At 37.9% G+C, this 23,124-nt stretch overlaps 1 protein-coding gene across 5 annotated transcripts in view; it reads left to right on the top strand.

The window, feature by feature from the left end:
- Positions 1 to 23,124, top strand: part of fat3a (FAT atypical cadherin 3a) — a 160,084-nt gene that overhangs the window by 93,053 nt on the left and 43,907 nt on the right. For 3 of the 5 annotated variants that reach the window (XM_056266009.1, XM_056266007.1, XM_056266006.1), the window contains exons 5-11: positions 6,732 to 6,793; positions 7,736 to 8,053; positions 9,415 to 9,628; positions 11,316 to 11,384; positions 17,455 to 17,594; positions 21,361 to 21,636; positions 22,321 to 22,531. In XM_056266009.1, coding sequence (XP_056121984.1) covers positions 6,732 to 6,793; positions 7,736 to 8,053; positions 9,415 to 9,628; positions 11,316 to 11,384; positions 17,455 to 17,594; positions 21,361 to 21,636; positions 22,321 to 22,531 — 1,290 coding nt within the window. The remainder of the gene's footprint in view (positions 1 to 6,731; positions 6,794 to 7,735; positions 8,054 to 9,414; positions 9,629 to 11,315; positions 11,385 to 17,454; positions 17,595 to 21,360; positions 21,637 to 22,320; positions 22,532 to 23,124) is intronic. The other 2 variants (XM_056266010.1, XM_056266008.1) reach the window with 1 other exon arrangement.

Here is a 23,124-nt window from a genome sequence, read left to right as displayed (position 1 = left end):
TATTTATCTATCTATCTATCTCTCTGTCAACAACATCAATACACCTATTTTATGGAAATAAAAACTCACTTCCTTTAATGCATGTAACAGACATGACGCGGTATTGAGTTCTGTAGCAAAAAAAAAAAAAGTAATTTGAAACAAATTTCTGTGGGTTTCCACTGATTGAAAAGTTCAAAGATGCTCGGCAGTCAGTAAACAGACTCTCCAGTAGACGAGGCGACAGCAGCTCTGAGTGTGTAAGATCAGAGGAGGGGGAACTAAACACAAACACTTCCATCATTATTAGACAGTCGCTTCAGTCGAGCGCATGAACGTCTTTCATTTCATTCACTTAAGTCAGGTAAAAACAGCGAGGGCCAGACCGTCGTTCCAGGATTTCAAATGATGCATTATGTAGCAGTTCCTAACTCGATTTTCTACACTCGTCACAGTCTATTTTGGACGGATGAATGCTTGTGTGGACGGATGGAGGGTCAACAATGACTGTTAACGGCGTTCAAACTGCTGCTCGGTTATACAATATTGCTTGTTTTCAGCTATAAAAGGCTTCGAGGTGCTGTGAAATCTCTCTCTTTCTCTCCTCTGCTTGTCTCAGCAGTAATGTGTGTCTCTCTGAATCTCGTCTGCAGCTTTTACACATTCGTGGGTTCATCTCCTCCAACCCCGAGTTCTCCTCCTCGTCTTTCATCCCCCCACATTCTCATCTTCTCTGATCCTTTCCTAACACCCTCCTCTCCTCCCCCTCTCGCTGTATCCCCCTCCCATTCTCTCGTTCACCGGGCCTTACGTGTCTCTTCGTCTATTTCTCTGTTTCGTACTCTTCCATTCGGTCCCCCTGCGACTCTTTAACATCCTTCCGTCTCCCTCTTCCTCTGTTCTGTCTTCCTCCTCATGATGAAAGACTCTAAGAATAGCTCTCTCTATGTCTGCTGCATCTTTTACAGCATGTAAACACCCTGTTTTCACTGTTCCTGGACCAGTCGCACGGCGCAGAGATCCGCGTTTCACCGCGACTGCTCCCGGATCAGCTCTGCCCTGCTCGCCGCGATTACGATCTTTCTGATTATCCTCTATAACGGATCATTTGGAATAATAGATGTCGCCCAGAGTTTTATCAAAAGCATCATTCGTCATTTCTGCGATAAAATGGCCTGAAGAGCAGTAAGAAGCCATATCTTTAAAGTACTTCACTAGTGATGTTTTATCTGTAATGTACTGACAGAATTAGGCCATTGATATACTCAGAAAAAGAAGAAAAAAACCGCATGAAAGCAATCACGACCATTGCAAGTTGGCTTCTAAAAGTCTGAGAACACTAACAAAACTATCAAAAGCATTGTTTTTGCAATCGAAGAACATATACAGTACTTCTTTTAACTCTGGAATCACAAAATGAATCATGGCTTCAGGCTAAATCATTTATGATATTTACACTCCTAATTGTTTTTTAAATACAAATAGTTTGAAATCAAGCACCTTCGTATGGAAGCTTGTTTCCGCCACAGAATGAAAAATAAAAAGGTAATTACGACTTTTTATCTCACAATTCTGACTTTTTGTCTTACAATTGCGTTTGATCTCGCAATTCTAAATTGCGCGTTATAAAGTCAGAATTGCGCGTTATAAAGTCAGAATTGCGTGATATAAAGTCAGAATTGCGCGTTATAAAGTCAGAATTGCGTGATATAAAGTCAGAATTGGGTGATATAAAGTCAGAATTGCGTGATATAAAGTCAGAATTGCGCGTTATAAAGTCAGAATTGCGTGATATAGTCAGAATTGCGTGATATAAAGTCAGAATTGCGCGTTATAAAGTCAGAATTGCGTGATATAAAGTCAGAATTGCGTGATATAAAGTCAGAATTGTGAGATATAAATTCGCAATTGCGAGAAATAAACTCGAAAGTCTGACTTTTTTTTCTCAGAATTGCATGTTTATATCTCGCAATTCTGACTTTATAACACGCAATCGCGAGTTTATATCTCGTAATTCTGACATCTTTTCTCAGATTTGGGAGATATAAAGTCAGAATTGCATGATATTAAGTCGCAATTCTGAGAAAAAAAGTCAGTCTTTTTTCCTTAGAATTGGATTTTATAACTCGCAATTGTGAGTTTTTATCTCACAATTCTGAGAAAAGATGTCAGAATTACGAGATATAAACTCGCGATTGCGTGTTATAAAGTCAGAATTGCGAGATATAAACATGCAATTCTGAGAAAAAAAAGTCAGACTTTCGAGTTTATTTCTCGCAATTGCGAATTTATATCTCACAATTCTGACTTTATAACGCGCAATTTAGAATTGCGAGATTAAACGCAAATAAACTCGCGATTGTGTGTTATAAAGTCAGAATTGCGAGATTCGCAACTGCATGTCATAAAGTCAGAATCGCGTGACATAAATCGCGTGAAAATTATCTTTTAAAATGTTTTATTCTGTAACGGAAACAAGCTTCCATAGCTTCGTCATAAAGCAGAAATACCAGACATAATGCAGCCTTTAAATATTGCATTGGACAACAGGGGTCCTTCGAGTCCAAAAGGTTGAGAACCACTGCTAACAGTTTATGACCTTTACATGATAAAAGAATGCATTTACCTTTTGCACAACCTTGTTTTTATACTGTTTATTAAGAATAATCTGTGTAAAGTCCTCTTCCCACCATAGTCTCGCAAAAGTCCACATCACAACGATAACGGCACAGAGGAACGATATAGTTGGAATCAATTTCAGAAAAAGTTTTTCCAGCTAATGAACAATGAAAACATTGACAGCCAATCAGAATCCCTCCTGCATAAAGTGCAACAGTGCCCGCACCCTTTTTTTTATTTGGATTAATTTTTCCCATAGGGATTTTAAAATAATCATTGTTAAAGGGTTATAAACCATGAACCAAACCAATCAGCTACACAGTAACAGTACACACTTGGATGTAAAGCAAAACAAGTTTTTGGACAAAAAGACAAAGGTACAAGACTGTGTACTTAATGGCTTTAGTGAGGGAAAGAACTACAATCCCATGAAGAATTGCGAAGAGCACAATCAAATTAAAAATGATGGGCTCATTTATGAACGTTGAGTACAACTTACAGTGCTTCAAGGGAGTGGGCGGAGCTAAAGAGCTATTGTGATGCGTGTTGCTTTTTCGACTCTCTGATTGGTGTAATTTTCTGTATGGGTATCATGGGTAATGTAGTTTTTTACCATGAACAACCTCATAACTCAGAGTAGGTTTGTTTTTAAAGGAGGTTTTACTTCCGGAACCAAACTGTTGCACTCGAATGAGAGCTCGAGCTTTTAAAGTGGCAGACGATAAAACTGAAGTGCGCGCTTGAAATAAACAGAACGATAGTGTACGTTGGACTCTAATATGGATATAGCAATTACCGTTCTTGCTGTGAACGGGCCTTAAGACTGCAACATTTTAAAATTTGCTCAAATTACAGTGCAAAAGCTAGCTTTAAATTATGGGATGCCGTTTTGACATTTAGAAAAAAAGGTGTCATTTAAAACCCAGCATAAATGGCTCATTCTCAGTTTCTGGCTCGCTGGTGAAATCTGTCACTCTCTCGGTTCTTTGTCTCCTACAGACAGCTGTTGATTTATAGGTACAGTGTGATCTCAGCGTGTGTGCGGCCCGTTGATGTTCCTCTGGTGCGCGTGTGTTTGGAATTTACGACGGCGAAAAACATGGACTCTGTCAATGAATCACAGGCGCACTCAAAATGGGCCAGTTTCCCACCTGCAGCCATTTGACGCACACAAAACACACGCGACACCGGCAATTTCCAGAGGTTTTGATGTTATTTTTATCCCAAATGAGTTTCTTGGGAATGCAAGGCCTCCATGTGGACCTTTAACGACTATAGTTTGTACACGCAAACAAGGACGAATGCAGCGCGAAATAAACTCCACTGCCATCTTGATAAAGGAAACTACAGCTCGTGCATATTCTGAATGCAACCGATAACTGGCCTGTATAGGTATGCTGGTGTATACCGCTCATGCTATTGCTACTTTAGTTAATTGCTTGTAATCACTCGTCTCTAATTAATATGCTAATTCCAATGAATGCAGCTGTTCTTCAGCTACGCACACACTCTTTCTTTCTCACACACATACTGATTGGATCCTTATACAAAGACTCCCTCATTAGCGGATCCATTGCTGTTAGTTAAAAGTAGGTTAAGAGAGAGTTTTGCCTATAAAAGTGTGTGTCTGGGGATTTGTTTGTGGCGGATTTTATGTTGATTTGTTTTTTGAGGACTGTATATTATAGACGTCGCATTAAAAGCATGTGTGGGTGTGCGCGAGTGTTCGGCGTCCAACGTTTGAGCTCTAATCCATCCATTTTCCCCCTGTGTGAGGACTTGCTTTCCCACACACGCTGGTCCAGAGCGGTGGCTGTGTAACTGAGCCTCAGGTTGCCATGACAGTGAGTTCAGAAGTCTGGAGACGTTAAGACCCCCTCCGTCGACAGGCTTTTGCCCGCCAAAACTAGTAAACCCCATTCAGGTACACCAATTACATCAGCCTTCTTTTTTTTGCTCTCGCACGTCACACTTTCTCACAAAAAGAATTGTCTTGAAGTTGTGTTGTACCTTAAAGTTGGCATGAAATGGAAGTTGCAGTAGTCTTTTTTTCTCTGATTTATATTTGAGTGAAACAAGAGCAAATTGATTGGATGGTTGTGGTTTTTCTATTGGTGGATCTCATGTGAGTGACAGGTGGCTCCGCCCTCACGCCAGTAAACACATCATCACAGAAGAGATGAGCTGTTAGAGCGAGGGGAAGTTATTTTGATTACAGATTATGAGGGACCATAAATCATTCATAATAAATACTGCAATATTCCATAAAAAGAAAAACTATGATTCCACAAATCCATGATTCCTAACTTCCTTTTTTTAGCCGAATCAGCTTATTTTGTGAAATAAATATGTGATGGTATGTTTTTATTGATATTTTTGAACTCGGCATCATAAAATTAGGTTATATTAGGCTATTATTAGGCAGGGTTTTTTTCCCCAATATGTAGGGCTTTGTTATCTGATGGGACTTCAGTGTGTGTGTGTGTGTGTGTGTGTGTAACAGGCATGATGTCATCAGCCAACTTTTGTCTCTGGTCTTTTTGTTGGCCCTCATGTCCCCCGCCTCGTCCTTTCTCTCCTTTTGTGTTTTCCCCTTCTGTTTTTTCTCTCTCTCAGTACGAGTGCCCTGCGCCGCTGTGGATTGATTCAACACAGCCGCCCCCTCTCTTTCTCTTCCTCCTTGTGTCTCTCTTCATCTTTGATATGGGTCAGTGATGGGGCGCCCTGGGATGTGCCTGATCAGAAGGCATACTTAAGGAACTGCAGGCACTTTGGCATGCCACAGAGCGCATTACTGTAGGAGCACAACCGTAGGGCTCTGGAAGGGATATATATATATATATACACACACATTTCAAGGATCAACCAAATATGTTCTAGGAACAAATACATCCAGGAACATGTCTTACTTGGCTAAATAACGGTGACCAAAGCACATTTTGTGAATTTAAAGTGTATGTATTTTCAACCGGTCGGTTACAATGTCGGTAGTTTATGTAAATGAACAATGTTTCCTGGTTCTCCGCGTTACCTGGACTGAGAAATGCACGTTTATTTGTCAGAAAAACAGCTTTTTGTTTTTTGCTCCAGGGCTTTTCTTGAAAACTACAGATTATACGTATGCATTTTTGTATCCTCGCCCACGTACAGTCGGGTTTGACAGAGGGCTATTAACAGAACAGTTATTGTCAGGGTAGGTTTATCCCTGAAGACTGTATCATACCTTGTCTGCTCTTTAAACAGCATTATAGTAAAAAAGGAAACACTATGGCAACAGCTTTCTTACCTGAACAAGACAGCGTTTTGCTTCAGGGGGAACTGATGGATCGGCAGTTTCTTTCAGTGTTTCCCCTCCGTTTGGCCTAAAACACTGTGTTCGTGGTCATCCAGTTTGAAATGCTGACTACAAACACAGAGGTTTTTCAGATTTTTATCCGACTCTTTGCAGCCTTTACCCGCTGCCTACAACGCACTGGATCCTCCACTGCCCAGATAGCACAAGTCTATTTGATGTGATGTTTACATCTGGAAGACGTATTTTTAAGAGTGTTTGCTCATCTGCAATACGTCTATAGGACGTTTCCTGTCAGATGTCAAATAGACGTTTAGAAGATGTCAGTTTAACATGCATTCTAAATCATTACATCTTAAAGACATCTTCTAAACGTCTATTTGACATCTGACAGGAAATGTCCTATAGACGTATTGCAGATGAGCAAACACTCTTAAAAATACGTCTTCCAGATGTAAACATCACATCAAATAGACTTGTGCTATCTGGGTGGAAACCGAAAGTAACTCACTCCCGCTGAACGTTTACTCTTTGAATTCTTGCACCGGGAACAACACAAGTCGACACCATTATGACTAAAAGTTTGCTAAGAAGTATTTCCTACTAAAGCAAGGCGGCATTTGACTCTGGTAAGCGTATCCATAGCAGACTGGTGGGAGGGGCATTGGACGGCATCAAGTCCAGTGCATTATGGGTGTTGAAGTTTTCCTACCTGTTTGGCTTGAAGGTTGTGAAACTTAAATCAGTGTCTTTGCTTGTAGTGACAGACTGTACGAGCGGTTGGGTCAAGGGATATTTCTAAAGCTATTCCTGCTAAAATGAGTGAGTTTGTGTTTTGCAGGTCTGATCACCACAACCTCTCGGAAGCTGGACCGCGAACAACAGGCTGAGCACGTCCTGGAGGTGAGACGCATGCTAACCCTCGTTTCACACAAACACACATCAGGTGTGAGAGCTGCGATCCATTGTTAATTTGCACTGCCTCCAAATTGCAGATCAATTTTGTGAGGGACGGGAGAATAACAACAATTTTCACTTCTTATAAACGCAAGATTATCAACGTGTTCTGCGACCTGTTTGAAATCGGAAATGTTTCACTCAGCTGGTCTGTTTGCATGTTAGTGAGAAAGAGACGTGTGCGAACGATTGCGAGTGGGCGTTGTGTGTGTGTTTGTAATAAAAGAGATTTTGTCGTGTTGATCTTTTGAGAACAAACTTGTCAATCACATCATGTTGCCTGTTCACCGTGTGATCCCTTGACACCCAAACATTACAAAAAGACCAAACGCCCCTTTAATTTATTACAACCCCCTCTCTTTTTTTTCTCATTTATTGCTCACTCGCTCACTCTCTTTCTCTCTCAGAGAGACAGATTGAATTTGTACAGGCGTGGCACAGCAGTCTGTATCCGTGAAAGGAAATGAATAAAGTGAATTGAATTAATCGTTCTGTTGTTCCTGCTGAGATGGATGGCGCACACCGTGTCTTTTGTTTTTAATGATATAATTTGAATGTTCCTTCACAGTTCACCACAGTCCCCTGATTGGCCGGCAGCCATGTGCGGCCGTGCTGATTGGTGGATGAGCGATGGGCATGTTTTGCTAATGAAAAAGGAAAAATGGATAGAACGTCAGAAACAGGAAATGAGAGAAAAGCCGAACATGACTCATCAATCCATTCTACAGAGAGAGAAATTATGTCGATGCTTAAAGAATCTCTTTTCGCCTTTCCTGTCCATCTATAGTCTGTTTTTTTACCGTGGTCGTAAAAAACACGTGGTTTTTACGTGGTTTTTATCGTTTAAGTGTTTCATCTGTATGGTCACGGCTGTGGTTTTGTGTCCAGGTGACCGTATCTGATGGTGGTCCTTCTCCCAGGCAAACCACAGTGTGGGTGGTGATCCAGGTGTTGGATGTTAACGATAACAAACCAACGTTTCCAGAGAAGGTGTACCAGGTCCGTTTACCCGAGCGCACCCGTAAGCAACGGGGCGCTCCTATATACCGCGTCTTCGCCTACGACCAAGACCAGGGCACCAATGCTGACCTCTCCTACAGCATCGTCGATGGAAACGAGGACGGGAAGTTCGTGATCGATGCCAAAACCGGTGTGGTTTCATCTCCCAAGAAACAGTTCACAGCCGGAACCTACGATATTCTTACCGTGAGTCACCTTTGACCCTTGACCTTCTACAAGAAGCTTGTGGCATTGTGAAGCGTATGTGATTATAATATAAAATACAGTGTGTTATAGTATGTTACAATAAAATAAATTACAAAAAAAGATTATAAAATACAAATAAGATCAAATTAAATAAGAAGATAGGATGAGATGAGATGATGAAATTAAATGAAATAAAAATGAAAAGAAATGATTAAATGAAATGAAAAAATGAAATGAAGTAAAATAATGAAATTAAATAACGGAATAATGAAATGACAATAAAATAAAATAATTAAATTAAACGAAATAATGAAATATGAAATAAAATAATGAAATAATGAAAAGAAATAAAATAAAGAAATGAAATAATTAAATTAAATTAAATAATGATTATGAAATGATGAAATTAAATAATAAAATGAAATAAAATAAAATGATGAAATGAAATAGAACAAAACTAAATTAAATTAAATGATGAAATGAAATAAAACAAAATAAAATGATGAAGTGAAATAATTAAATAAAATAAAATATGATGAAATGGTGAAATAATTAAATAAAAATGAAATGAAATAGAATAGAATAGAATAATGAAATTAAATTAAATGAAATAATGGAATAATGAAATGATGAAATATTGGAATGGAATGAAAAAAAAAATGAAATAAAATAAAGGAATGAAATTAAATAATGAAATTACATTAAATTAATTAATGAAATAAAATAAAGTGAAATGAAACAATGAAGTAAAATGAAATGAAATGAAAAGTAAAGAAATTAGATCAAATAATATAATGAAATAAAATAAAATAATGAAATTAAATTCTCTAGCTGATCCAAGCTGGTCTAGATGATTGATAAGCCTGACTACCAGCTGGGCTTGGTTTAGACTATCTTGCTCATGCTGGTTAGAGCGGTTAGACTGGCACCAAACTAGATAACATGTTCCATAAACGTGTGTGTGTTCATTTTTATTTCATTGTTCCACCATTTCATCATATTTCATTTTATTGAATTATTTCATTTCCTCATTTTATTTAATTTTATTATTTCATTTCATGTGTGTGTGTGTGTGTGTCTGATAAGGACAAGAAATAGTCTCACCAGATGTCAAGTAAAATATGAACTCTTGGATAATAATTCCCAGCTCTTGGTAAACTCCCTTGACCCGTACAGCGGCTCAATTCTCTTAATGAGGGAGTTGACATTTCAAAAATGTTCTTCTTGTAACAGGTTTGGTTCTTTTGTTTGCATTCAAAACAAAAGGTCAATACTGGATGCATTTTCTCCATTTTTAGTTCAGTCTTCCACTTCAGTTCCTTTAATGTCCGCTTGTGTTCCCGCCGTCCTGATTGGCGCAGGTGAAGGCTGTGGATAATGGACGTCCTCAGCGCTGGGCGACGGCCCGTCTGCACATCGAGTGGATCCGCCGTCCTCCGCCCAGCCCCGTGCCTCTCGCTTTCGACGAGCAGCTTTACAATTTCACCGTCATGGAAACCGACAAAGTGGCGGACATCGTCGGCGTGGTGTCCGCCCAACAGCAGGGCTCTGCCTCCTTGTGGTTTGACATCACAGGTGAGTGGTCGGATGCTTTATGATAATGTGATTATGTGTGCAATTCAGATTACTTTAGTTGCGAGATATGCTATTGCTATGAAAGTGGATTTTTAGTATTAAAGTCCACATTTACTCACCCTGGTGTTGTAATGCTGTATGCCCTTTTTCGGACCGCAAAATGAGATATTTTTTAAAGGTACCGTTCACACTCATCCATATAATTAATCTTGATTTCTTGTGTGGCTTTTCTGGAGTCGGAGTGGCACTAATAGATTCTTGTGAACGTGTAGTTGTGCACAGAAGATCAATGGCCAAGGTCAGGATTTTTATTAAATAAATACAATTTTGTTTTGTTTTTCACCAAATTCTACCATATACCCACAAGAACACTTGGAATATTCGACACATGTCGCATGGGACCGTTCTGTGATACTTTTTAAAAAAAAATAGAAATTTCTTCCCCCAAAAAATCTCCTTTTTTGGTCTGAAAAAAAAAAGAATATGGCATACGTCATTAGAACAACACCAGGGTGAGTAAATGATGACTTGGTTTTCATGTTAGGGTCAACTAACCGTTTAATCCAACCCGATGTCACGGCAATTCGTATGAATTTTACTAGGTGGCTAATTCGTACTAATTCATACGACCTCACTCGTACAAATTCGTACGATTTTTGCTAATTCGTACATATTTTACGAGTTACCAATGATTTCGTACAAATGACCTACCCCTGACCCCGCCCCTAAACCTACCCATCACGTGGGTTTAGACAAATCGTACAAATTCGTACGAGTGAGGTCGAATGAATTAGTACGAATTAGCCACCTTTTAATCACTCGTATGAATTCGTACGAATTGTTCGTGAGATAGCGTTGTTTAATCCTAAAACAAATAAGGATTATGACAAGTAAATGTCAGGGATTAACAATGTTTAAAATGCTCATCTTTTAAAATAAAAAATTGTGTGTTTTTGGAAATATTTGTACTTAAAAACATAATCTATAATTTGATTTTAGGATGACAGTTAGGTGAAATTCACTTATAGATTTTATAGGCCGTGTGTTTTGATATTACGGGTTAGAGTTGCTGGGAATGTTTGTGGTTCACTGCATGATTTGTGCCGTTGTACTGCTATCTTTTGCCATCCCACGGTCACCATGGCGATTGCTTGCCGCTGTCTGTATCTATGGTGATTTAAGGTTGTATACTCACAAACAAACGACTAAACATTCAAATAATCGTAAAAAAGACAAATGGATAAAAAAATATTACAGTATATTAATTATATTATGCATACAATACTATAAAGTGTGTTACTATTAATAATGTTTTACAGTGATATGAATACAGCTACGTTACGTTGAATGGCTAATGGCAGTGTAATGTGGAGTGGTCATGTGACGTGTGTAGCTGTTGATACGGCAGTCGGATTGCAGCACGCATGTGGTTTGGTGTTCAGATACCTTCTGTTTGCTTCAGCAGCACCTGATCTGCACTCGTTCGCTGCTCTGCCTCTCTTTTCCTCCTCCTCTTCCTCTCCCTTCTCATGCTAGTTCGCTTCTTTTCTCCTTCGACTCTTTTTTACTTCTGTTGTTTTCTCTCTCTCTTCCATACTCTCTTCCTCTGGCTGTCTCTCTCTCTCTCTCTCTCTCTCTCTCTCTCACTCTCACTCTCTCTCTTTTTCTAAATGCTTCGTATGGGAAGGTCCCCGCGCTTTCCGTGAGATGTTCTATATTCTCCAGACCGCTTGCGGCAGGAACTGTTCTACAGAAGGTATCTTTACCAGTTCAGCCGAACTCTTTTCTTCTTTTCTTTCTCTTAACTCTTCTTTCTCTGTCAGTTTTTCTTTCTGTGGTTTCTCTCTCTCTCTGTGTCTCTCTCTCTCTCTCTCTCTCTCTCTCTCTCTGCATGTCCAGGGCTCGACGCTAAGGATTTTTTTTGTTCAAATTTTTACTTTCCATGCCACACACACTCAAAAAAAAGTTATAGATTTCATTGTTTATGACCCATGTAACGTTGTATTCTAATAAATAAGGCTGTCACGACACCAATGTTTTAGCTGCCAGTGAAATCAATTTCAATTTTGATACCACAGCAAATATAAATTTCAAACGCCATTAAAGACAAGTAAACAGTCAGTACTAAAATAAGAACAAATTAATTAATTACAAGCAATAGCACAAATAAATACAATAAAAAAGAGACAAATGAAATGAACAGTGCTTAATAAATTAATAAATAGATTAAGATTTTTAGATAAACATAACAGTACATGCTAGTTGATAAGTTGAATCAACTTAACATAATCTACTAACCATTCAGAAATATCCAGTTGCTTTCTAAAAGTTGCAACTTCTTCCTGAGTCTCTCCATCAGTGTGCGACTTCCGGATCCAACTCCGCTACGGACAATATCTGACATTTTGGCTGTGGGACATTCTCTAGTTTTGTTGTTGCTCGTGAAGTGCTGAGTCCCAGCGAAGGGATGAGTCCCAGTTTAGGACCCAAGCAATCCGATTGGTTCAAAGCTCGTTAGATGGGTATAGTCGCTTTAGTGCCTGGTTACAAATCAGATATCACATTATTATATAAGTCGTTTAAACCACGTTATAACGACCATTATTGTCTTTTAACTTATATTTCATATACTAGTATATAACCGAAGCTATAGATTGTGAAATTAAACATTTCTCGTTCTTAGTGTGTTTTTTTTAGTTAGCTTAGATAGTAGCATAGCATACAGCTATCCGAAATGATTAGAGATAACGTTTTTTTCATCATCTACAATATTTTTCAATAAAATACTTCGATAACAAGTATGATACTAGCATAATTATTTTTAAGAATTAATTATGACATGCTTGTAATTAAAAAAATATATATATTATGACTTATTGCTTAATAACAATTAACAATGTCGCAAAACATACCTAAAAATGCTATTAACTATATAAATAATCAGGATAAAAAAAAAAAAGATTATTACATGAATTAAAGTTTGATTGATTGTATTAAGAACAGCTTTAGTTTAGGCATACTAAGCTGGGACTCATCACTTCACTGGGACGCAGCACTTCGCCACACCGGTTGTAAAGGCCCCGCCCTCTTTTGGAAAGGGGGCGGGCAGTAGCAGCTCATTTGCATTTAAAGGGACACACACAAAAACGGCGTGATTTTGCTCACACCCAAATAGGGGCAAATTTCACAAGCTATAATAAATGATCTGTGGGGTAATTTGAGCTGAAACTTTACAGACACATTCTGGGGACACCAGAGACTTCTATTAAATCTTGTGAAAAGAGGCATAATAGGTCCCCTTTAAAAACACACGAGGAAATCATAACCTTTCGCGTCGACGCATTGAGCGTCAGTCGGGTCATCATCGCGCAGCCCTTATTGTCGAGCCCTGATGTTTGTCTCTCTACCTGTCTTTCTCTCTCTTACCTGTCTCTTTTTCTCTGTCTGTTTGTCTCTGCATGTTTATCTCTCTCTTTCTGTGTGTCTATTTGTCTCTTTAAACTCCTGTCTTTCTCTCTTTCTCTTTCCATCTGTCTTTCTCTCTCTCTATATATATATTTATAAAAGTTCAGCAGAACTGCTGTTGCTCTGTTGCTGTTTAACCATCAGCTAGCTCTGCTTTCCCATCATCCCTCGGTGTTGTGCTGTATTGCTTCAACATTATTGATTGGGATGTGAATTTGGAGACATGCGTCTCGATTCAAATGTGATTTAAATGTGCGTGTGATATTTCATCGTATGCATGCGTGTGTGCTAAGTGTTTACTGTGCAGTGGCGATAATGGTTTTATTCGTGCGTCCATCCATGTGTGTGTGTGTGAGTGTGTGTTTTGTTTATGAGGTACCTAAAACCCTTCTGGCGGTCGTTGACCCAGCCTTATCATGTGCGGCCTGATTAAATGCGTCATTAAACAGCCAATCGAGTGTGGATAAAGGTCAGGGGTCAACCCAGGGTTAGCTTGACAGACGAGAGAGAGCGTGTGAGGACAGCGAGGGTGGACGGTGATGAATGAAAGGGTGTGTAAGTGTGCGTATGCGTGTGTAAGTGTATCTCTCCACCAGGTGTTACAGCAACAGGCGGCACGAGATGATTAATGCGCCCCGGGTAGAACGAGTGTGAAGAGGGAACATAACTCCCTGCCAAAACACACTTTCACCTCTGTTCACACTCACAGGCGTTCACACACACTGATGCAACCGCCTGAGCTACGTGCTAAAGTGATACTTCACCTATAAATGACAGCTCTGTCATTATTTACTCATCCTTGTGTCGTTCCAAAAACTGTGTAACTCTTTTCTTCTGTGATTTTAGATTAGAAAAGATTTTAGTCACAATAGTGGAGCTGCTTTTTGTCATACAACGGAAGCAAATCGTACCAGAAAGGGTTAAAAAAAACACCAGAAAGGTTGTGCACTGTAATCCAAGTCTACTGAAGTCATGTGATAGTTTTGTGTGAGGAACAGAGTGAAATTTAAGTCTCGTTTGTGTTTGTTCACATAGGGATGCACAAATATTCAAATTTAATCTGATACCAGTAAGCCGTTTCCATGTTAACGCGATAACCGATAAATGGGCAATATTATAATACTACACTACTTTGTTAAAGGTACCATGAAAAACGGAATATTGCAGTATTTATTATAATTGATTTATCCGTGCACATCATTTATTTTAATTTATGTATCCTCGTAATCTTTAATCAAAATGACTTCCCCTCTCTCCCTCAGCTCACTGATGGTGTGTGGGCGGGGCCACCTGTCACTCTCATGAGATCCACCAATAGCAAACCACAACCATCCAATCAATTCCCCACAGGCAAAATCAAGTCCCGTCCTACATTTGTTCTTGTTCGAGAAGCCGTTTCACTCGGATATACGTCACAATAGGGAAGAAAAGACTATTGCAGCTTCTGTTTCATGCCGACATTAAAAAAGATGTCCACCCTTAATGGTAAAGAACTCTTTAATAGTGTTTTTAATGGTAGTATTCTTAAGTTTTTAATGGCCATTGTCTATCATTGTCTTTTTAAGGTGCTGGAGAAAGGCAAAAGTAATATTAAAATGGGGGAATTACATACATGTTATTGGCTCATAAACATGGAATATCAGCTGATAATTAAAATAATTAAAAAATAAATAAATTGTAATTTATAATTATATAAATTAAAATTGCAAAGAATTGACAGTATTGGATGAACAATATTGCACATCTGTGTCTTTATAAATGCCCAAAAAAAAGAAATATGACAAAATGGGGGGAATCAAATGCATATTATTGGCCAATGAATATGTAATATCTGCCGATAATGAAAATATATTACAAATATGTTAACTATATATAAATAAAGATGTACAGGTCCTTCTAAAAAAATTAGCATATTGTGATAAAGTTCATTATTTTCCATAATGTAATGATAAAAATTAAACTTTCATATATTTTAGATTCATTGCACACCAACTGAAATATTTCAGGTCTTTTATTGTTTTAATACTGATGATTTTGGCATACAGCTCATGAAAACCCAAAATTCCTGTCTCAAAAAATTAGCATATCATGAAAAGGGTCTCTAAACGAGCTATTAACCTAATCATCTGAATCAACTAATTAACTCTAAACACCTGCAAAAGATTCCTGAGGCTTTTAAAAACTCCCAGCCTGTTTCATTACTCAAAACCGCAATCATGGGTAAGACTGCCGACCTGACTGCTGTCCAGAAGGCTATCATTGACACCCTCAAGCAAGAGGGTAAGACAGAAAGAAATTTCTGAACAAATAGGCTGTTCCCAGAGTGCTGTATCAAGGCACCTCAGTGGGAAGTCTGTGGGAAGGAAAAAGTGTGGCAAAAAACGCTGCAGAACGAGAAGAGGTGACCGGACCCTGAGGAAGATTGTGGAGAAGGACGGATTCCAGACCTTGGGGGACCTGCGGAAGCAGTGGACTGAGTCTGGAGTAGAAACATCCAGAGCCACCGTGCACAGGCGTGTACAGGAAATGGGCTACAGGTGCCGCATTCCCCAGGTCAAGCCACTTTTGAACCAGAAACAGCGGCAGAAGCGCCTGACCTGGGCTACAGAGAAGCAGCACTGGACTGTTGCTCAGTTTTGCATGTCATTCGGAAATCAAGGTGCCAGAGTCTGGAGGAAGACTGGGGAGAAGGAAATGCCAAAATGCCTGAAGTCCAATGTCAAGTACCCACAGTCAATGATGGTCTGGGGTGCCATGTCAGCTGCTGGTGTTGGTGCACTGTGTTTTATCAAGGGCAGGGTCAATGCAGCTAGCTATCAGGAGATTTTGGATCACTTCATGCTTCCATCTGCTGAAAAGCTTTATGGGGATGAAGATTTAATTTTTCAGCACGACCTGGCACCTGCTCACAGTGCCAAAATCACTGGTAAATGGTTTACTGACCATGGTATTACTGTGCTCAATTGGCCTGCCAACTCTCCTGACCTGAACCCCATAGAGAATCTGTGGGATATTGTGAAGAGAAAGTTGAGAGACGCAAGACCCAACACTCTGGATGAGCTTAAGGCCGCTATCGAAGCATCCTGGGCCTCCATAACACCTCAGCAGTGCCACAGGCTGATTGCCTCCATGCCACGCCGCATTGAAGCAGTCATTTCTGCAAAAGGATTCCCGACCAAGTATTGACTATTGAGTGCATAACTGAACATAATTATTTGAAGGTTGACTTTTTTTTTGGTATTAAAAACACTTATTTTATTGGTCGGATGAAATATGCTAATTTTTTTAACCAGGAATTTTGGGTTTTCATGAGCTGTATGCCAAAATCATCAGTATTAAAACAATAAAAGACCTGAAATATTTCAGTTGGTGTGCAATGAATCTAAAATATATGAAAGTTTAATTTGTATCATTACATTATGGAAAATAATGAACTTTATCACAATATGCTAATTTTTTGAGAAGGACCTGTACAAAAAAAATTTATATTAGATGAACACTAATATATTGGTAATATATTGTGCATCCCTGCCCTTAAATATGCCACAGAAAGCCAGGATTGTTTTTTTTATTGCATACATTTTTTTTAGAGCAACAGTTGATAGCTACGATATACAGTGAATGATAACAAATTTTAGTTTGTTCACACACACTTATCATATGGACTACTCTATGGTGCATTTTTGGAGTTTGACTAACGATAGACATGTATTTTGTCTTCCACGAAAGAAAGTAAGTCAGGTTTGCTTCGACATGAGAGTGAGTAAATATTCACAGAGTTTACATTTTTGGGTCAACTCTCCATTATAGTCAGTAGTTTATAGTATAGTTTTGCTGTGAGAAAACAGCTGTTTCTTCGATCTATACATTGTGTGGGATATATGGGAGGCATGTGTTGTGTTAGACTGTTTGTGCGCGTACTTGTTGTGTAGAAATATAAAGACACAGTCTTAGAAAATGAAGGATTCCTTTTAGTCACTAAAGTAGCACATACAAACACATGCATACATTACACATGTGAGTGTATATGTCTCCATATATTTGTGTGAGTTACCCGAGTGTTTTGTGAATGTAGGGTGTGTGAATAAAAGTATCTTGCATATGTGTGTCTATTGTGAATATGTAGGTTGTGTGCATTACAGCCGAGGATGTGTGTTATGTTTGCGTTGCATATGTGTGGTGTGTGTATGGGTATAATGAGGAAATCCCATCCTATTTATGTTTTGCATTTTAAAACCCTGTAGCGCCCCCGTTTGGTGTACATGAGTATTGCAATGGTCTCAGTGTGTGTGTGTGTGTGTGTGTGAGAGAGGGATATGGAGAGTTCTTGTGTTTAATCATATTGTCTCTTTTCACGTAAGGCGGTGACGTGGACAGTATGTTTGACGTTGAGAAAGGTGTCGGTACTATCGTCATCGCTAAACCTCTGGACGCCGAGCAGCGATCGTTTTACAACCTCACTGTGGAGGTTACAGATGGGACTAATATAGCGTACACTCAGGTAAACACACACACACACACACACACACACACACACACACACACACACACACACACAGAGACACACACTCATACACACACACACAGACAAAAAAAACATAATAATTAACTTTCATGGACACAAACATGATTAAGATACTCACAATGCTCAGCTCCAACAACATAATACTAGTAAACAAATGTATATTTATTTAATATTTTGTATTAATATTTTATGTATATGCAATTAATATGTATATGCAATTATATGTAATCAGAATTTCTCTCCACTCGTACACACCAATATTTTATATTCATTTTATATATTAATATTATTGGTATTTATATAGTTATATTAATTACTATGTATATACGTATATTATTAAATATTTATAATCAGCATGTCTCATATGCCAATATTTTATATTAATATTATGTTGATATCATTTTTTATTTATCTATATAAATTAATATTAATGTATATTAAACAATATTTATAGTCAGCATGTCTCTCCTCTCATACACCAATATTTTATATAATTATTATATATTATAGAATAATACGATTACTATTTTATTTATATACATGCTTATTTATATTTTTTAATGTTTATAATCAGCATTGCTTTCTACTCATATGCCAATATTTTATATGAATATTTTGTTAATATAATTTTTTTATGTATTTATATAAATTAATATTAATGTATTATATTAAATAATATTTAGTCAGCATGACTCTCCTCTCATACACCAATATTTTATATAATTATTATATATTATAGAATAATATGATTACTATTTTATTTATATACATGTTTATTTATATTATTATTTATAATCAGCATTGCTTTCTACTCATTTGGCAATATTTTATATTAATATTTTGTTAATATAATTCATATTTAATTTATACAAATTCATATTAATGTATTTATATTAATGAATATTTATAGTCAGAATGTCTCCTCTCATACACCAACATTTTATATTAATATAATACATATTTTATTTATATTAATGTTTATATATTTATATTAAATAATATTTATAGTCAGCATCTCTCCTCTCATACACCAATATTTTATATTATTTTTTATATTATAGAATAATATAATTAATATTGTATTTATATAAATGTTTGTTTATATTCATTCATATTTATAATCAGCATTGCTTCCTACTCGTATGGCAATATTTTATAGTAATATTACGTCAAAAAATTCATGAATATTTATAGTCAGCATACGTATATATGTATATATATATATATATATATATATATATATATATATATATATATATACAGATCTATTATAGAATCATATAATTAATATTTTATTTATATAAATGTTTGTTTATATTTATTTAATTAATTAATTAATGTCATATTTAATTAATATTTATAATCAACATTGCTCTCTACTCATATGCTAATATTTTTAATATTAATATTATAGTGTTAATATAATTATTATTATTATTAATTAATATTTTATTCATATTCAAATATTTATATTCATTCATATTTATAATCAGCGTTTTTCTCCACTCCTACCCTTTTTTTTCTATTTTTCTCTTTCACTGTGCTTGTGATTCTTCATTAGAATTTGGACAGACACGATCTTAAAAGGCAGCATAATGATTCTTCTTATTTTTTAGGCACTTTGATGTGCAGGGAAGCAGGTTTTGAATCAGACTTACAGTGTGTGTCGTCCTGACAGAGGCTGTTTAGTCGATGATTGATGCTGATGTTTGATGCTGAGAGTTTGATTGATAGCGTCTGTCATCGTTCAGATTGCCTATCCCTGGTGTCAAGGTCCCATCGGATTGATCGCTCCGTTGCCATAGATACGAGTCTCCGCGGTGTAATATGTGCGTGAAGGTCAGAGTTTAAAGGACACGATCAATCCCGAAAGGAAAAAATGTGGGAGAGTGAGGAAAAATGAATGATCGATCCGTAGTAGAAGCTGCCGCAGTGTTTGGGGTGAAGCACTGTCATATTTATTCAGTTTATTCACTCACTAATACAAAGTAAATTAACATATACACACTCATGCGCAAGAACGTAAACACAAATGATAACTATTTAAATTCAGTCAACTGCTTATTAAACAAGACTTTCGCGGACACACTCTCTGTTACATGCAAATGCACTCATTTAAAAATACAAAAAACGACACACACACACGTGAACAAAGAGAGGGTCAGAGAAGGGGACAAATGGAAAGGAAATGATGAAAGCGATTTTATTCTTCTCGAAGACTTGTTCTCTATTTAGAAAGCACCTTCTCTCACTTATTTTCATACACAAATACACATGCATTCACGGTCTGCGACACACACACACACACACACACAGATGGATCTCAGCGTGTCTCCGCACGGGCGAGTGTGAGACGGAAGTACACGTCTGTTATTACTTTATAATTAGATCAGCCGACGCGGTTCGATCACACACACACACACACACACACACACACACACACACACACACACACACACACTGCCTGCGTGCTCCGACGACTGCTGTGGTTATTTATACCAGTTAGCGACAGCTGAGTACTTGCGTCAGACAATTGCATTTCAGGCAGCGTTCAGCATTCAACTTCGATTTGTTCAGACTCTCATGGTGCGTGTTTGTGAACAAGTCATGTGACTTTCTGACTTGTAAAGTCAATAAAAAAACGAGGCTTCTTCGTTGCTTAGATGTGTTAAAACCTCTTTTACTGTCTATGGTTAACGTGCACACTGTGGAAGGTGAATCATTCAGAACATGACCATGAATTTGAGTGTTATTATTTCTATACTATTCTAGTATGTATTCATATTTGAAATGAACTTTTATTTATTTTTTAAACTTTTTTTTTGTAATCGTGTTTCTTTTCTCATTTTATTAGTTTTTTTTTTATATTTCCAATTAGCTTTATAATATTCACTTTAGTTTTAGTAATTTTAGTATTTCAACTATTTCTAAATTTCTAACTTTCGTTTAAGTTTTTCATATAATATAATTATTTATTTTTTCAGCTTCTGAAAGCAGTTTTTAACAGTTTTAGACAACACTGGTACCAAGAAAGTACAATCGAGTGCAAACAGTCGGGTTCCGGAAGTAAAAACATTTATTCTCTCCATAAGGAAGTTGATTTTTAACAGTAACTTCTACACTTTTGAAGACCTGCTGTGAGTTACAAGTTTGTTAATCAATGGTATTTGCTTCTGCTGATCATTTTAAAATAATCAGTTTAACCGTGGAATTCCTGGCGAAAAACTACATTACCCATGATGCTGTACAGAAAATTACACCAATCAGAGAGTCGAAAAAGTCTGGTTAGCTCCGCCCACTCCCATGAAGCACTGCGACTGACGTAATCGAGTCGATCTCTCTACGCTCTCAAAATGTTTGTATAAATATGCATATTTTGCAATAAACTTAAAATATATTGTTTGTATACATATAATCAACATTTGTAAATGAGTAGTTTTATATTCCTCCATCGTTTGTCATTTGATTGTGCTCTTCGCAATGCTTCATGGGATTGTAGTTCATTCCCTCACTAAAGCCGTTAAGTACACAGTCTTGTACCTTTGTCTTTTTGTCCGATTTTGTGATTCACCTCGTAGCGGATTGGCTTGCTTCATGGCTTATAACTCTTTAACAAAGACCATTTTAAAATCCCTATGGGAAAAATGAATGGAAAACATACTTCCGGAACCAGCGCCGCTAAAAAACGGGGCGGGCACTTTTGCACTATATTTCATGTTGACTTCCTGTCTTTTTTCTACAGGTCCAGATTACTGTTTTGGACAACAACGACAACCCGCCAGTATTTTCCCAGCCCACCTATGACATCACAATCACAGAGGACACGCCCCCGGATACAGAGGTGGTCCAGGTGTTGGCATCTGACCGCGACGAGCGTCACCGCTTGACCTTTAGCCTCCAGAGCAGCGTTGACCCCAGCAGCATGCGCCTCTTCCGCATCGACCCTAACAGCGGCGTCATCTACACGGCTCGCAGACTGGACCACGAGAGCCGAACACAGCACATCCTCACCATCATGGTAATCAGACAAGGCTCTCTTCATAATCACATAGATACTGTGAAAACACTGCGCAAAGGTTATGGTGACATAATGACTTTCTTTAATTACTCTGTTTTCAATATAAAGTATAAAGACTTGGACCAGTAAGCAGCCTCATCGATAAATAGATATCAACTTATTTGATTTTTGAGAGAACAATGTGACTCTCAATAGATAGATAAAACAGGAGAGGTATTTGATTAGTGTTGGTACATCCCTCCTCTCTCTCTTTAACGCTCTCCATGCTTGAGTGCAGGTATGACAGGAACAGGAGATTGCTCCTTGTGCTTTGGCAGCCGTCACTAGTTTAATGTTGTCTGCACCTGTGTCGTTTCTCCACTGTGATCTAATTATTGATCTGATCTGTATCACTCCTTGGTTCCGCACTCCCCTGACAAGGGTGACAGACAGTGAGTGTCATATCTAATAAGCATATGGATATTCCCGCTGCCTGCAAACAGATGAAATTTGTTATTATAATCCGGAGAGAGATGTTATCCACTCCATCTGGCAGTGAGCGAGTTTGAGTTTGGTGTGTGTGTGTTGCTCTTTGTTTGTGTTGGATATTGCTGTCTGTCTCAGACAGGGAATTCATTTTTTGTTTCTAACCTACCTCTTTCTTTATTTCTCTCCATCATTCTTGCTTTTTATTTTCCATACTAGGTGAAAGATCAAGAGTTCCCATACAGACGTAGCCTTGCTCGTGTCCTGATCGGTGTGGAGGATGTGAACGACCACGCCCCTCTTTTCACCATGGTGATGTATGATGGACAGGTGTATGAATCAGCTGCACTGGGATCGGCTGTTCTCACTGTGACTGCACTCGATAAGGACAAGGGCCAGAATGCACAAATTAGCTACAGCGTCGACTCAGGTATTCAGACGCTCACATACACCAGTGTTTCCTCTAGGATTTTTTCCAGCCGTGGTGGCAGGCCCATTTCGCCAGGGGGAGGGGGTGTGGCCCATGAGTGATATTCCCATTGGCCACGCCCCCTTATCCCAGGTGTTTAAACCTCCCCTAAGCATTATAACATGAAAGGCGCCAATAAGAGCGGCAAAGCGATTATGTGCATGATCCCGTGCGCAGAATGATGCACTTGAAGCAACGCGAAGTCACAGCGTGCAGCGCTTCGCATTGAAAAGTTCAAAGCACAAAGCGTCAGTGAAGAGATTATATCTATCTATGCTTAATGTATTATATCTATGCAAGAGTTTATTGAGCCTTTTCTTTTAACAGTTTTAAATTTCAGTTAACTTACAGAAGAACAATTCATAGTGCTCTCTACTCTAGTGCTGTAGTAAGAGACAGAGAAAGGAATATGATTTAGAAAGCGCTATAAACTCCAGCAAGATAAAGTAATTTTATGCAAACTATAGACCTTTATCTACAAATAAAGTATAATATTGGGAACATTGATCTTGAAGAGAGTGTCGTCGTGTTACTGTCGTAACCGAACGTGACGT

This window comes from Rhinichthys klamathensis, unplaced genomic scaffold (genome assembly GCF_029890125.1).
Source record: "Rhinichthys klamathensis goyatoka isolate OS25496 unplaced genomic scaffold, OSU_Roscu_1.1 h1tg000243l_1, whole genome shotgun sequence".
NCBI lineage: Eukaryota > Metazoa > Chordata > Actinopteri > Cypriniformes > Leuciscidae > Rhinichthys > Rhinichthys klamathensis.
Note: the sequence above shows the minus strand (reverse complement) of the source record. Positions and strands in the feature narration are given on the sequence as shown.